General features: G+C 41.6%; 1 protein-coding gene across 3 annotated transcripts in view; it reads left to right on the top strand.

Moving 5' to 3' along the window:
* Positions 1-16230, top strand: part of PTPRG (protein tyrosine phosphatase receptor type G) — a 783084-nt gene that overhangs the window by 570393 nt on the left and 196461 nt on the right. For all 3 annotated transcript variants that reach the window (XM_069084201.1, XM_069084200.1, XM_069084202.1), the window contains exon 6: positions 10730-10796. In XM_069084201.1, the coding sequence (XP_068940302.1) occupies positions 10730-10796 (67 nt within the window). The remainder of the gene's footprint in view (positions 1-10729; positions 10797-16230) is intronic.

The following is a 16230-nucleotide window of genomic DNA, read 5'->3' as shown; positions in this document are numbered from 1 at the left end:
TCTCTCTGTCTCTCTCTGTCTCTGTCTCTCTCTCTCTCTCTCTCTCTCTCTCTCTCTCTCTCTCTCTCTCTCTCTCTCTCTCTCTCTCTCTCTCTCTCTCTCTCTCTCTCTCTCTTCCTCCCTCCTTCTTTCTCCCTCTTTCCCTCCCTCCTTTCTCCCTCTCTCTCCCTCCCTCTCTTTCTCTCTCCCTCCCTCCTTCTCTCTCCCTCTCTCTTTCTTTCTCTTTCTCTCCCTCCTTCTTTCTCCCTCTCTATCTCTCTCCCTCCCTCCCTCCTTCTTTCTCTCTCCTTCCCTCTCTCTCTCCCCTCTGTCTCCCTCCCTCTCTATCTCCCTCTCCCTCCTCTGTCTGTCTCCCTCCCTCTCTATCTCCCTCTGTGTCCCTCCTCCTCCCTCTTTCCCCTCCCTTCTCCTTTTTCTCTCTTTTCTGTCTTTCTCCATCTACAGAAGCGTGTCTAAAACAGAGTTCTTCAGCACCCTAGAGCCTCAGAATCTTTTGTAAATGTGCTGCCCTAAATATCTACCTACATTTTGGGAATGAAAGAGGCCGAGTTCAAGTTCACTTTTCATGTTCTAGCAGAAGTCCCTACTTGAGGAGAAAACAGTGGGCTCTGCTTTCTCCTCTAAGCCTTTGATATTGTTGGGGTTTTTGTTCATGTCAGCATTCTTAACAACTGTAAGTCAGAATTGTCCGGGGCCATCAAGCACGTTCGTGGAGCTGGCCTTCGAGTCACTGAACCTGAAATCAGCTTCTTTTGCCCCAGGCTTCCTCGGTCTCTAATATATTGTGTTTTTTTTTTCTTTTTAAATCAAAGGTCAGATAAAAGCTGTGTGAAATGGGACACGTTCTAGCCAAAGACTCTGGGTCAGGTTTTGCTGGGGAGAAGCTTTCTTGCTTCATTCCAGGGTATTAGCCATGTTCCTTTTGAGCTGACACTAGGGGCCGTGAAGCACTGGTCCTCTGAAGGTGCCATGTACTGCTGTAAAGATGTCCCCCTGAACTTCCCTGGCCTCTGAGCACACTGCAATAAAGAGACAAAGAAGGAAAACCCCAGGAGGCTGCTGTGGAAATTCCATTCCAAAGGTGCCCCAGCCTGCCCTCCCTCTCCTGTTTCTGGGCCGCTGGAATCCAAGCCAATGTCCTAGGGAGAGCCTGGGGCAAACAGGTCTACACTCATTCGAGGCTGAGGACAGTTGGATGATCCTGAAAATGAGAAATTGCTTGCCTTGACAATAGCTAAACCTGGAGTTGGCAGGCAGCACACTAGCCAGGCACAGATGTGCCAATGTGCCTCTGTGCTGACCTACAGGGTACTGGTTTTTCCAGTAATGGACTCCTCCTAAGCCAAGCCTGACAATTAGGCTGTAAATACTCTGGGGAAAGAGGAGGGGTCGGAGGGTGATGTGAGAAAATGTTCAGTATTAAGTAGACCAAGAGCACCAGATTTATTTCATCTGTGGCCTTCTCTGGCTATTAATCTACATCTCCAGAGATGAATAACTCGTGAATTAACTAGTTTCCACTAATGTTATGAATTAACAGTGAGTAGCCCTCTCCATTGCCCTGCTCCATTGGAAGGGGGTTAGGAATCTTATTTGCATTTATAATTTTGTTTCCTTTTTATGTTAATCCCCTCCCACTGCTGAGGAATTAGGCGTTTTCTCATCTACTGATGGAAACTGCTCCCAGGAGTCCTTTCCTGTCAAGTGATGGAAAATGAATGATTATCCAATGGCCTACCCTTCCCCTCTGATAGGAGGAACTCTCATCTCTCCTGTGAGCTCCTTGGGATAAAGTTCTGCATATCTATTAGTTTAACTCTTGGGGTTTGAATCCAAGCAAGCCTCCACTTCCTCAGCTCTCGTAATAGAATCATAGACAGGCCTCCCCATCCCAGAATTATTATTTCTCCAATTTGATTAAACTGGCTTCATTCATTCATTCATTCAACCAAGTATTTATTAACCTTCAAATCTTCCAGATACGTTGCTAGATGCTAGGATGTAAAGACGATGTCCCTCCCCTCCGCATGCCTGCATTTTACTGCTTAATGGACCTCCTTACCCCTCTTCATCCCAAGTGGATTCACTGTCCAGGGCTCATCTATATGTGATAATATTTGCTGATGTTTTGTAACAGACTTAAAACAGTGACAATGAGAAAAGAAGGCAAAATGTTGTTGGCACATCAAAATTCTCCCCTCCAGAAAATGGGATTAAAGCCTTTGTCAATAAGGAATGTAATATTTTAGCATTGTCACAGCAGTGGAATGAAAGGTTGCACCAGATAACCTCTGAGAGAATGCTATATGGTACAATAGAGCGAGCCTGAACCTGGACTCCTGGGACCTTTATTTGACGTCTGACTTTGGGCAAGTCATTTAACCATTTTAGGTCTCAGTTTTCTCACCTGTACATAGAAAAGGTCACAGTAAAAGAATTCCAATCAATCTTTTGATATTGAATATTTATTAAGCTCTTACTATATGCCAGGCACTGGAAATACAGAAAAAGACAAGGACTGCCTTAATCCTTACCCTCAAGGAGCTTACAATCTAATAACATTACATAGTGACTTAAGATTTTCAAAGCTTTATAAAGCATCACTTTATGTATGATATTTCATTTGAGCCTCATAACAGTATGGCTCTTATTATCCCCATTTTGGAATTTTTGTGCCTCATCCAGGGTCATACTGCTAGTAAGCATCGAGGGAAGATCTGAACTCAGGGATTCACATCTCCCACTGCGCAATCTACCTGCCAACTGTAGTTCTGTGTCTATGATCTAACAGAGATTCTGTGAATTCATTTACTTAGTACCCAAGCTGTGTTCAGTAGCATGGACGTTTATACTCTGAATTGACTCCACAAGCAATTCATTTTTTATGAGTGTGGAAGGTGGGCCCCACATTTCTGGTTAAGCCAGGACTGTCTATGCTGGAACCAGCTAATGCCAGTGAGAGCTGATTGTTAAATATTCAGTGTCAGCATTTATAATTCAGCCACTGGTTGATACCACAAATTAGAGCTTGATTTATGGTTTTGTTGATTGTGTAGACTTAAGAAAGTGATAGAGAAAAGGCTAGATATTATGCTTAAAAGTGTGTCAAGCATATTTTTTTTTCCATGGAGGACCAGTTGTTAAATTTTTACTAGCATGCTACTAGAAGTAGCTGAAGTGCAATCTGAAAATATAATCCAAATGAAGAGATTATTTGCTCTTGGAATATGATTTGATTTCTTAAGACAAAATCTGACCTATGGTGAGTCAAAAGGAAGGAATTATGGGGTCATCTTCAAAATGTCATCCCCCTCCCATGCCCACACTTGTAGCATCTCCTGTTATACATTCTGCCAACCTAGCCTGCATGCTGTTTCCTATATGGAGCACTCAATCTCCTGTTTTGAGATCTTTGCCTAGGGCATACCCCATCTGAACAATGGAGGGGTGATAGCAGATGACCGGTGGTCCGCTCTTCTCCCCTCCATTTTCAAGCATACCTCACTTCTTTCAGGGCTCAGCTCAGGTTTCCCTCTGGCCCTACTGTTTATCCCTTTTCTCCCCCTCATGGTTAAGAGTGTAGTCATTCCCCTCCTCAGCAGGCATAAATCCCTTTCACCACAAGAGGACATGGGCTGGATGTGGCATGGAACATTCTCAGGGAGCAGCTGGTGATAACAGATTCAAGGCATGCAGGTTGTCTTGGCCTTTCTACTTAGCAGATGGCCAGGACTTGATAGATTGAAGAGATTAGGATCCAAGGCGAGGGCCAAATGGGACAGTGGACAAGAGAAGTAAATTAGAACGTGGCCCTGAATAAAGGCTCACGTGGCATGAGGATGGCGCTGCTGCCTCCACTCAGTGATCCCCATTCCCTTGGCTCCGCCATTGCTGCATCCGCTCCGCAGAAGTAGGCTTCCTTATGCATGGATGGTTGAGGGTCATTGATGAACTTGGAGGAAGGAAGCTGCCAGGGTGAAGTGGGGACAGTGCCCAGAATCAGGGCATGATTTGAAGAAGAAAATCTATAGGAATTTAAGCATCCATATCACTTCACAAGGCATCACTGATGACTTTTTTCCCCTCTTAGAATAAATAAAACAAAAACAGTAGCACTTTTATTTGGCATTTGGGGCCATTCACATCTGGGATTTTGTTTTCATGGTGAATTCCCAGGGCAGAAGCTCCTTCCACCAATGGAGACTGGCAACTCATTAGTAACTTTTATTCTCAGAGAGTTGATTGAGACTTTGATAAATTATGTGACCAGCTTGTGGTCCTGCCACCTGTAGAGGAGAGCATGTCACAGGTCTGCCCTAGACTTGGAATCAGGAAGACCTGTGTTAGAATTCAGACACTACCTGTGTGACTCTACCCTCTCTGAACTCTGGTAATAGCTACCACCACACAGGGTTTTCATAAACTTTAATGTGTTATTTGAATCAAATATTATTGTTATTATAGAAAAGAGTTATCAATTTATCAGAAAAAAAGACCTTAGATGATACTTAGTACAATATCATCATTTTACAGTTGAGGCCTAGAAATGTTGAATGACTTACCCAAGGTCACACCAGTAGCAAATGACAGAAGATTTTAACCCAGCTCCTCTAACTCAGACATCAGTGTTCTGTCCCCTATTCTATGTTGATAGTGAATATTAGTGTTCCCTCCCATTTATGACAAGATAAAAGTACTTTACATAAATTATCTCATTTACTTATAACAAGTTGGGGTATCTGTTAGAGTCCCGATTTTACCAATGAGGAAACAGAATAGCAATATGAATAAGTCAATAGAATGTCAGCCTCAGAGTCAAGAAAGACCCAAGTTCAGGTTCTGAGACCAGTGGATACAAACTGTGTAGGCTTGGACAAATCTCTTAGCCTCTCAGTGCCTTGATCTGCTATGATGGAGGGAGATTCCACACTGGGAATTCCCTAAACAAAGAAAATCACGAGTCCACCCCATCTCCAAAAAAGTATATATGAACACTTCATATACGGTACCTCATTTAGTCTTCACCACCTTCCCTACATACATTAGTACCCCATCTCACAACTGAAGAAAATGAATTTCAGAGAAATGAAAACTGACACACCTCAAGTGGTTCTTGAGCCCAGGGCTCCTCCCTCTGTGCATGGTCTGTATTTTATAATATACCTCACATAAGTGCTTATTAGATGTTTTTCATTCATTCCTTCATTCTGGGTATTGACCAAAGTTCTTTTTCCTTTGTTAGGGAGAACACAGGACAGTCCCAATTTAGATTTCCCTTATGTTTTTTGCCCAGAAGTTTATTCACCCATCAGTCTGATCAACCATGAACAACAGAATGTTCTCTGAGACAAAGGGATTGTTTTGGTTTTATCATGATATCCCCAACACCTTTCAACAAGCCTGGAAATAAATGTTTGTGGAAGGAAAGAAAGAAGGAAGGAAAAAAAGAAAGGTAGGGAGGGAGTGAATGAAGAAAGAAAAGTAAGGAAGGTCAGGAAGGAGGGAGGGAGCAATGAAGAGGAGGAGAGAGGAGAGAAGGAAGAATTTGCAAATTTCACTATGTAGAATTGTCTAGTTAGACGGCTGAGATTCAAGTTTTACAAAGAAAAGACCAGATGGATTGATAAAGGACTTGTATTCCCCCATCCACTCATTAGGACGGCTCCTCCTTCTCATTCTCTCACTCCTTAGTTCTCAGAGTGAATGAATCATCATTCTGCCGCTCAAAACTTCTGTGTGACTGGTGGGGTGGGGTGGGGTGGGAAGAGAAATGGGGCAGATGTGTGTGGGCAGTTACATGAGCTACCTTGAGTTTCCAGAAAAGAGAACAAGAACTCAAGCCCTATGATATCAGACTCATACTTACTCCCACCATTTTAAAATATATTAAGCAGCCTAGAGACCAAGCCCCTCAACCCACTGTGAGAAGGATATTGTCTCCTACTCCCTCCATTCTTTGATCCAAACTTAAACTGGTGTATTTCTTCTTCAGCTGAGAGTTCCAAATAGAGATGTCGAACACTGAGTGGACCTGGTCTACCTTGCCTGAAAGCAACAAGGGAACATTTGAAGATCATCAATAAGTCATTTTTATAAATGTACAGAAGGGGGGAAGAACCAGGGGAGACTCAAAGAACAGTTTTGTTAAAATTAATATCTTTCTTTTATGTTAAAATGAATAAATATTTCTCTTTTTAAAAGCTTATCAGTAACTGATATTGCTTTACTTCAGGGAAGTGTATTTTTATCTTAGTTGATGATTAAATGCTCAGTAAAAATAAATTTAAAAAAAAAAGAGAAAGAAAAATGAAGCAAAGCATTTTGTTGTTCTGTCTCCTGCTTCCTTTAAAGCCAGAATGACCAGAGGAAGGGATTTGGCCCAGCTCGTTGAATCAGATCATTCCCACACAGAGATCATGGATTTCCATAACAGCCTCTTTCTCTCTCCGGATGCTGAAAGCCATCCAAATCATCCTCCATACACATGAGTCAGTTCTTTTTTTTTCAAGTGGCCACTGCATCTCTGATTGAAACAGTGAGTGAAGGCTAGGATCACCATTCTGCCATATTGTGAAGCACTGACCAACATATCCTTCAGATCATGGTATCATAGAACTCAGGAATGGCAACAGGATAAAGGCTGGGAAAGCTCTTCTTACACATGAAATCAGGACTCAACTTTCTGGTACTTTTTCTCCTCTTTTTCCACTTACCTATTTTGAACTTCACTCAGTGGAGTGAATTGGCAAATGAGGCCCAGTCCAACTCAGCATCAAAGCCTAGCAGATGGGGTGAACTGGGGGCTGGGGGAAGGGGAGGAAATTTTCTACACCTGTTCAGAATTGGGGTCCAGGCAGCTGTGCTTGGAGGCAGCCCTGTATGAATAATCAGGCACAGAGCTCCTCGCGCCTGCTGCAATCTGAAATGGAACCGAGATTAGAATGCATGAGAATGTTTGTCTTTCTATTGTACCAAATGAAAATGTTCCCTCTTTGTTTTCAGTCAAAGTCAATGGTGCCCAATTGGCGATCCAGCTCTTCCTCAGGAACTCTCTAGAGAGAGAGTCATGGACTGATTTGATCTCAGATTGAAGAGTGAAAGTAGCCTGAGATAGGGTAGACTTGGTTTCCTCTTCCCTGTCATATTTGACAGAGGGCTTTCATCAAGGAGCCTGGGATCCTTACTAGATCCTTACTCGATAAGTCACTTAACCCTCTCTGAGGCTCAGTTTCCTCATTTATGAAATAAAGATAAGAAATAAAGAAGAAGAAGAGAACCCTTGACACAGGGATGTTATGAGAATTAAATGAGAAAATGCATGTAAAGTGCAAACCTAGATGAATTCTTCCAGTTGGTATTGGGCAGCTAAGTGGCACAATGGAATAAGTCTTTGGCTTGGAGTTAGAAAGACCCAAGCTCAGATCCTTAGAAGCAGGCTAGCTGTGTGTGACCCTGGGCAAGTCATTTAACCTACTCAGCAAGAAAATGAATTAGTGATCTGCTCCCCAAACCTTAAGACTCTCTCTAAGGGCCCACTATTGTTACTTGTCATTGATGCTCTGGTGTTAGATTTGATAGTGTTCAGTTAGAAATATGCCTTATTATTAAGTCTCTGTCTTATTAACATTCTTTCATGTTCAGTGTTTGGTATCATTATCCCCTTTAGGGTAGTGGCTGGTTCATTTTTGTCTTTGTAGCACCAAGCCCAGTCCCTGGGATGTGTACAGTAGGCACTAAATATGTGCATGTTGCTTTTATTCAGTCGAATAAAATACTTGCTTTTTTGTAACTTCATAAAAGCATTGGTGATGTAAGTTCCTCTTCTTTGGATTTCCTGAAGGCATCCTTAGCATGACTCCAGTAGCAGACAATGTGATGAATGACATCTGCCCCATCCCGCCCCAAACCATTCCTCCATGGTTTGATTTTTGACACTAAGTCTGTATATTTTAAAAACTTTCCATTCCCAGATCATTGGGAGATTGAGTATTCAGAATGGAAACCACCTTTAAAAAAAAAAAACCAAAAAAGCAGTTCTTTCACTTTGGTGGAGCCGTGTTTTGTCTAGCGGATTGTGGACAATAGATTCATTTGGAGTGACACTCCAGTCCTAGGACAGTTTATTTATTAAATTCTCCAGGATGGTGTGGAATCTGTGTATGCTGAATGGGGATTTGTTGTCTACCACCTTATGAAGGATTGTGAGCCTCCTTCCTGTGATTCCAGCAACTTGATTGTGTCTTTCAGAGTGTCCTTTAGGTGATGTATCTTCATGGCCTGCAGTTGTAAAAATTGTCTTCCATTTCCCTGCCTCGTCATTAAGTCCAGGCTCTGGCTTTTCTCTTGGTCACCAGCATCATCATCATCATCATTATCAGTTATCCCCTCGATGTTCTAGGATGTCTTGCTACCCAGCTAGGGAGGGAGATCAGAAGACCAGGGACTGACAGGGGATGTCATCATTGAGGGGATTCTTGGTCAAGTGCATATTGACCTAGAAATGGCCCCAGAGGTCCAGTCTGAAACTCAAAGCCTATGATCCAGTGAAGGCCTATGCTATCAACAATTCATCCGAGTATTTCTTGAGTACCCACTGCATATGTAGCCCAATGATCGGCTCTGAGAGAGACTCAGAAATAAATGAACAATCAGAATCCCTGCCCTCATGAAGCTTCAGTTTTGTGGAATTTGGTGCCAAGTGTGAAAGGACATGGTGTACAGGGGAGGCTCGGAGAGTGGCAGAACCACTCTCCCAGCCTCCTAGTGGATAAGGACCATCGGGGAAGGCTGAGTGAGAAGACTAGATATAAGCTGTGATTTGAGGAATGACTGTGTTCCTCTGACTCAGGTGTGGGGCCAGGGCATAGGAAACGAAAGGAGAAAGGCACAGAGATGAAGGAACACAGACCACATTTCCACATCTATAAAATGAGCTGAGTTTCTCAAGGAAGAAACTAGAAAGCCACAAAAGCCATTTTCTGAAAAATGGGGAGATGGAACCTCATGGAGATGGTGATTAATCAGCATTTTGTAAATGTGCAGGGAACTCTGCCAGGTGCTGGGGATACAAAGACAAGAGTGAAAACAGTCTTGCCCTCAAGTAGCTTAGGTTCTTTTGGAGGAAATGATGTGTGTACACATATGTCTATGTGTGTATATGTATGCATACATATACACCTATAAACATGCATTTATACATATAAATACGTACATGTAGATCTATATGTGTCTATATACAAGGTGGCAACCAGGTAGTTTCAGAGAGAACGGTGCTGACTGCTATGCAGAATGAAAAAGCTCTTCTGTAGAAGGCGATACTTAAGCTGAGTCCAAAAGGAAGCCAAGGATTTGAAGAGGTGGAGATAAAGAGGGGGAATATTCCAGGCACGGGGACCAGCCAGTGCAAAGGCATGGAGAAGGGAGATGTCACAACATGTGTGGGTGCTGTCAGCAAGTAAACCAATATGGCGGGGCCTTAGAGTACATGGAGGGAAGCAATGTGTAAGAAGAATGGAAAGATAGGAAGCAGCTATTTTGGGAAGAGCTTTAAATGGCAGAGAGAGGAGCTTTTCTTCTGTCCTAGAGGTAATAGGGAGCCACTGAAGTTTAGTGAGGGTGACTTGGTCAGACCTGGGTTTTAGGAACATCACTATGGTGGCTGGAGTGGGATTAGACTGGAGTGGAAGGGCCTTGAAACAGGGAGTTCAGTTAGAAGACTTTGGCAGTAGTCCAGGCAAGGGGCAGTGAGGACTTGACTTAGGGTTATTACTCTGAGAATAGCCAGAAAGGGACATACACAAGAGATGTTGTGGAAATGGAGATGGGATGTCACACCTAAGACATGAGAGGTGAATGGGAGTCAGAGAGTCAAGGACAACCCCAAGGCTGTGAGCGTGGGTGACAGAGAGGATGGTGGTACTCTCAAAAGTGATGTGGAAGTTTAGAAGAGGGGCAGGTTTGGGGGAAGAAGATAATTAATGAATTCTGATTGGAGGATGTTGAGTTTAAGGTGACTCCAAAATATCCAGTTTGAACTGTTTAATTGGCAGTTAATGATGGAGACTTGGAGATAGCAAACTGGGAATCATTTGAATAGAGGTCATGATAGTACCCAGGGGAGCTGATGATGTCTCTAAGTGAGGGACTAAGGAAAGAAACAAGAAGAAGAAGGCTCAGGACAGAGCCTTGGGGGACATAGGCAGTTAGCGGGCATGAAATAGATGAAGTAAAAAGATTGAAGAGTTTATAAAACATTCAGCAAGTAATGGATTATTCTGATACCTTTTCAATGACTTTTATCTGACAAGACTTTAACTATAAAAACACACATATACATATGTAAAGCTGGAGAAAAATCCCAAGGGCTTCGTTCAGACTGGGATATTTCTTATGTTATTGTTTATTATTATTATTTCCTTGAGGGCAAGGTCTGCCTTTTGCCTCCTTTTGTGCATATAATCATAACAATTTCTCATGTTATAGTGTATTCTGAGAACTTTTTTCTTTGGATTCCTTCTATTTCATTACATCATAAATCTCAAACATTTGGTGGGAGCCATCATAAATATACATATACATATATATATATATATATATAATATGTGAGAACTAAGCAGCTTACTTGATAACATCTCCCCACACCCCCCACCCTCTCTTTAGAAGATTAAATGGAGTCTGTTGTGTCTGATGCCAGAAGAGATTTCACCAATCATGTATCCTTTCCATGTAGGTCAGTCAGAGGGATAACCCAGCACTGGATCCCATTATCCACGGACTGAAGGGCGTCGTCCATCATGGTAAGTAAGATACTTCAACTTCCTTTGTCTGCAAAAAGGTGAAGGGCTGGAATCTCGGCCTAAAGGGATGGGGTCACCCTTCCGAGGACGTGTGGAAGCACAAATTCTTCATTCGGTGACGTCTAAGGGCATTACCACCACAATTTGATTGGTAGAAAGTAGACCCATTTGTTACTCCCCCACGGGCTTGGGCTAACAGTAAGCCATTTGTTTCTTTTCAGTCACTGCTCAGGAATGTACTCTTTATCCATTACAGGCCTGGCCCATAGATCATTCCTATTAGTACCAGATACTTCACACCTGATATTTGTCTTACACTTGTTCTAAAAATACTCTCCTTTCAAGTTTCTGCTCATTTATAAGTTGCTTTATTTGTCTTTGACATTTTGGGAGCTGGTACTGAAACATCAAATTGATCACATAAATTAATTATACTTTTTCAGCTGATGAGCATCATTACACCAAAGTATATGTGTGTATATATACATATATTATATATGTGCATGTGTATGTATTTGTGAAGCTAGGGGCAACTTGGTGCAGTGGATAAAATGCCAGACCTGGAATAGGAAAGACATGAGTTCAAATCCAGCCTCAGAAGCTAATTGTATGACCCTGGGCAAGTCACTTGACCTCTCTTTGCCTCAATTTTCTCATCTGTAAAATGGGAATAATAGTATCACCTCTCTCCAGGGTTGTCATGAGGATTGAATGTTATAGTAATTGTAAAATGCTTAGCATAGTGACTGGCATATAGTAAGTACTATTATCAGCTAGTACTAATATTAGTTCTAGTAGTATATAATGGTGGTTCTGAATTGGACTTGTCATTTCCTTAGTATAGGGAACTCCCTCCACCTTTGCAGGTCCACACATTTTCTGCAGTTTATAATTTTAGAAACCCTGAAGTTAAATGATTTGTCCAAGACCACACAGCTAGTATATGTGTCATGAGTGAGACCTGTACCCTTGTGTTCCTTGCTCCTGGGCTTCCTCTCTATCTACTATGCCAGGTAATTCTGTCATATACTTATTTTTTTTTTTAAGCAATCGGGGTTAAGTAACTTGCTCAAGGTTACATGGCCAGTTATTTCTGGGTGTGGTGCTGAGTATCTGAGCCCGGGATTCGATCTCCAGTTCGTCCAAACACTGGAGCCGGTGCTCTTACTCGCTGAGCCACCTGGCCACCCCTAAGCAATTGGGGTTAAGTAACCTGCTCAAGGTTACACGGCCAGGTGTTTCTGGGTGGGTGCTAAGTGTCTGAGCCCGGGATTCTATCTCCAGGTCTTCTCAACACTGGAGCCGGTGCTCTTACTCGCTGTGCTACCTGGCCGCCCCTTCTGTCATATACTTATGAAACGATGTGTGGTATACATATAGATACATATCCCTATGGACATATGTGTGTATACACAGGCACACACTGGGCTGCTGGCTGTTTTTCCTGTATCCAGCTTATTATCCCCAAGCTCATTACAGGTAGAGAAGGAAAGATGAATGTGTCGTCTCTCTTAGGGCTGAATTTTATTGGAGGAATTTTCTTGCAACTTTATTATCAGTAATGCATCATTAGCAATGACACCAAGATCCTCTAATTTCAGAAGTACCCTTGTGGCAGCCAGCAGTGGGAGTCTGGGCTTAATGTAATGATTTGCAAAGTTTTAATAATCTAATTAGAATTCCAAAGGCATCAACAGAAATGGCAGTTAGGTAGCACAATAAATCTTTCTTTCCATCTATACTGCTGTGATAAAACATCACACCTTTTCAGAGGATTGTCTTTAGACATTAGCTAACGCCTTCGAGCTTAACCAACATTTTTTTCTTCCTCCTTCTGACTGGTAGTCTAAAAGCAGCAGACAGTGTTAGATGGAAACAAATAGCATTAGGAACTAATTGCCCTCTTTTCAGAGACATTTAATGGCAGAAATGAAAAATTGGGGTTAAATGATAACACCCTCAGAAAGTCTACCTTTGAAGAAATCACTCAGAGTTCTACTTGATTCTGTAAATTACAGAATTCCTCTGGACAGCAAAGCCTATGTCCTGATCAAGAAGGTAGGTTGGTTTTTCCCACAGTGGAATCACTGTGGAAGTTTCACTAGAGAACACAGCAGACATGCAAAAGTTTCCTTGGGATATCCCTGAGCCTTAGGCTTTTGTTTCTTGGTTCTGATGTCCCTTTGGCTTTACCTAGTGTCTTTCATATTTTGAGTCTCCCTCATTCCCTAAAACACTCATGGAATGTACATAGATTCATTGACCACCATATTGAACTCCCATCCCATTCCATATTGGATTCTGATAAATGAAGAAATTTTCTCAATATTTTTTTGTGCCTCATTATCTTGGCATCTTTTCTATTTTAAAAACCTCTTGTGAATTCTTCCAGGAAAAGATCTGGCCCTTAGCAGCCTGGGAAACTCTTACTATCTCTGACCAATAAATACTCCACATGAGTGTGTAGGTACAAAATAGTCATTCAGCAAAATTTATTAAGCGCCTACTCCAAACTAGGCATGGTACCTGGCACATAGTAAGCCCTTAGTAAATGCCCTTAAAGAGCTTAGTTTCTCCAGATACAATTAATTGTTTGACTAGACTCGTTAGTGGGGAGTAGGAGAGTCAGTATAATACAGCACAAAGAATGCTGACTTTGGAGATCATAGGACCTGGATTCAAAGCTAGAATCTTCCGTTTACTATTTTTGTGACTTTGCAAAGTCATTTCTCTTCCCTGTTCATCAAATTTCTCATCTGCTGTCCCTCAATCAGTAAGCATTTATTATGAACCTTCTGTATAGCAGGTACTGATCTAGGCACTGGGAACACAGAAGTAAGAGATATAGTGTTATGTACGGAACATGAAGAAGCCCAGGTGGGCTGAACCAAAGTGTGTATGGAAACAACACACAAAGAAATGTAAAATAAAACAAGAAACATAGGTTGGAGTCAGGTTATAGAGGGTTTAAAATGCCAGACAAAGGAGTTTGTGTATTTTAAGCAATAAAAGCTTTTGAATCAGGGGAGTGGCATGGTCACATCTGTGCTATAGGAAATGGACTTTGGCAGTTATGTATAAAATGGGGAGGTTGATCAAAAACAACTCTTGAGTCTCTGCGAACTCTAAATCTGTTCTCCTGTGACTTTGGCCCTTCTCTCTATATAATCAGCAACCAGCAGGGAGGGCCCAGCTGAGATTATGCAACAGAAATCTGAGTGGTATGCTAGAGACAACTCTCACAGGCCCAGTTGTTAAATTTTAAGTGGTAGCATTTACACCTCAGAAATCAGCAAATAAAATAAATCGGCATTTTTTTCCCCCCTGGAGAGTTGATTGTTAAATGTTTACCTTTTTTTTCCTATAGAGTTGTTTGTTAAATATTTACCAGTGAACTCTTCACTGGACCTATTCAGCAATTTTCTGATTTCCTCCTGCTCTATTAAGCAGCATGTGACTTGGAGTGAAGGAAGGGGATAGTTGGAAAACTGTGAGAGGTATACAAATACAAAAAATTAGCACTCTTAGACCTCCTGGGGCCCTAACTGTTCACCAAGAGACTAGATCAGATCAGCATCAATTTTTATCACTAGATAGGAATTAAGAAATTATCTGATCCAACCTCTTATTTCACAGATGGGGGAACTGAGGCTCAGAGGAGGAGAAGATTCCCAAGGTCCCTTTAGCAAACCAATATTTGGCAGAGGGTGGGAAGGAAGGAGAGAAAGAAAAAATAAAACGACGTGAACAGTCTATAAATGTTAGATTCCCAAATAGCTGGGAAGAATATAGAAGTGAAAATCAGATTTGCAGATTTGAGAGAAATAGCAGGTCTCGCATCATTCATTTGGTGTCATTACCCTCCCTAGTTTTGGATGGTCTTTCTAAGTTATTTTACCCTTCCCCAAAGAAATAAGTGTTTAAATTGTGAAAATATTGTCTTCAGGAACAGCAGGGGTTTTCATTGAAAGTTGGGTAAGGAATCTGGGTTACCTGCTAATTTGATGGAACGTAAACAGTTATGCCCTTCATAGTGTTGCCGGCTTGGTAATGATGATAGAAAAACTTGCATAGGAAAATCAATATATATTCTGCTGATGCTCAGTATTGGCCTTATTTCCTCTGATTCCAATACCTGTAATCTTCGAGTCTGAATATCACATTAAAGGATTTTTTTCATTGTTTTTAAAAAAGAAGAATTGCATAAAATCCCTAAATTATGATGTACCCCAGCAATGTGTTAGAGAAGACATGATAAATTGGGTTTCCACTGTTGCAAGTCCAATTCCTGATGATCCAGAGGGACCGTTCAGTAACTCTTTTATGTGAGGTAGATTATTGTCCATAGGAATAAAGAGAGAGGTGATTGGCAGCTAAGTCTAGTTCTGTCCAATTTCCATGGTAACTAAAAGACCGTGCAAATCACCATTTATTCCAAGTGAGTAACTCTGAACTGTAGAGATCAGAGCATTTAGATGTGATGGGAAGAACCCAGTGATATGGGGAAATGGACAGAACCCTGGGTTTGAACTCAGGTCATCTGATTCTGTGGACTCACTGGGAGACAGGTCGCTTCACCCTCTGTCAACCTATCTTCCTCATCTATCAAATGGGGCTAATAATCCCAACTCTGTTTATCTCTAAGGGGTGTAGCCCAGTGCAGATGAAGTAAGGAGGAGGGAAGAACTTTGTAGAATGCGTGAAGTATAACATGAATGTAAGGTTTTATTTATTTTCAAATATTCTGCTCTATTTTGTGTTTACTCAAGTAGATTTCATTCCCCTCGTGCCTCTCCTCCTCCAGGAGAGCTATGTCTTATAACAAGAAGTTGTAAAAGAAATTAAAAATGGAATAATAAGAATAGCTCACATTAAATATCATCTCATTGGAGATTCACAACAGCCCTGGAAAGTAGGTGGTTTTTATTTCTATATTACAGGTGAAGAAACTGAGTCAGAAAGAGGTTGTGAATTGCCCAGGATGATAGACCTGGAAAGTATCTGAGGCTGGATTTGAACTCAGGTCTTCCTGACTCCAGGTTCTGTGTTCTAAAAGATTTAGTAAAATCAATGAACAGATTGAAGAAGTCTTACCTGAGATTCAGTGAATCACGCATCTGGACCCCAGCTTCCACAAAGTTGCTGGAGGAAGTCTTCTCTAGCATTTCTTTGGGACCAAGCCTATTCTTAATCATCTCAGCATTCCAGTTCAGTTGTTTTGTGACTGTTCCTTCCATTTTTATGTGCATTGTTCTCATGGCTCTGCTCTCTTCACTCTGCATCACTTCTCCTATCTTCCCATGCTTCTCTGAATTCCTTATAGATCTCATTTCCTACAGCATAGAAATACTCCATTATATTCTTATTAATGGGTCCCAGTTTGTTTATCCATTCCCCTAATCAATGTGCATTTACTCTGTTTCTATTTGTTTAC

The sequence above is a fragment of the Petaurus breviceps genome, unplaced genomic scaffold (genome assembly GCF_028583685.1).
Source record: "Petaurus breviceps papuanus isolate PSGF00001 unplaced genomic scaffold, PetGlider_PUasm1.0 174, whole genome shotgun sequence".
NCBI lineage: Eukaryota > Metazoa > Chordata > Mammalia > Diprotodontia > Petauridae > Petaurus > Petaurus breviceps.
This window is presented reverse-complemented; position numbering and strand designations above follow the sequence as displayed.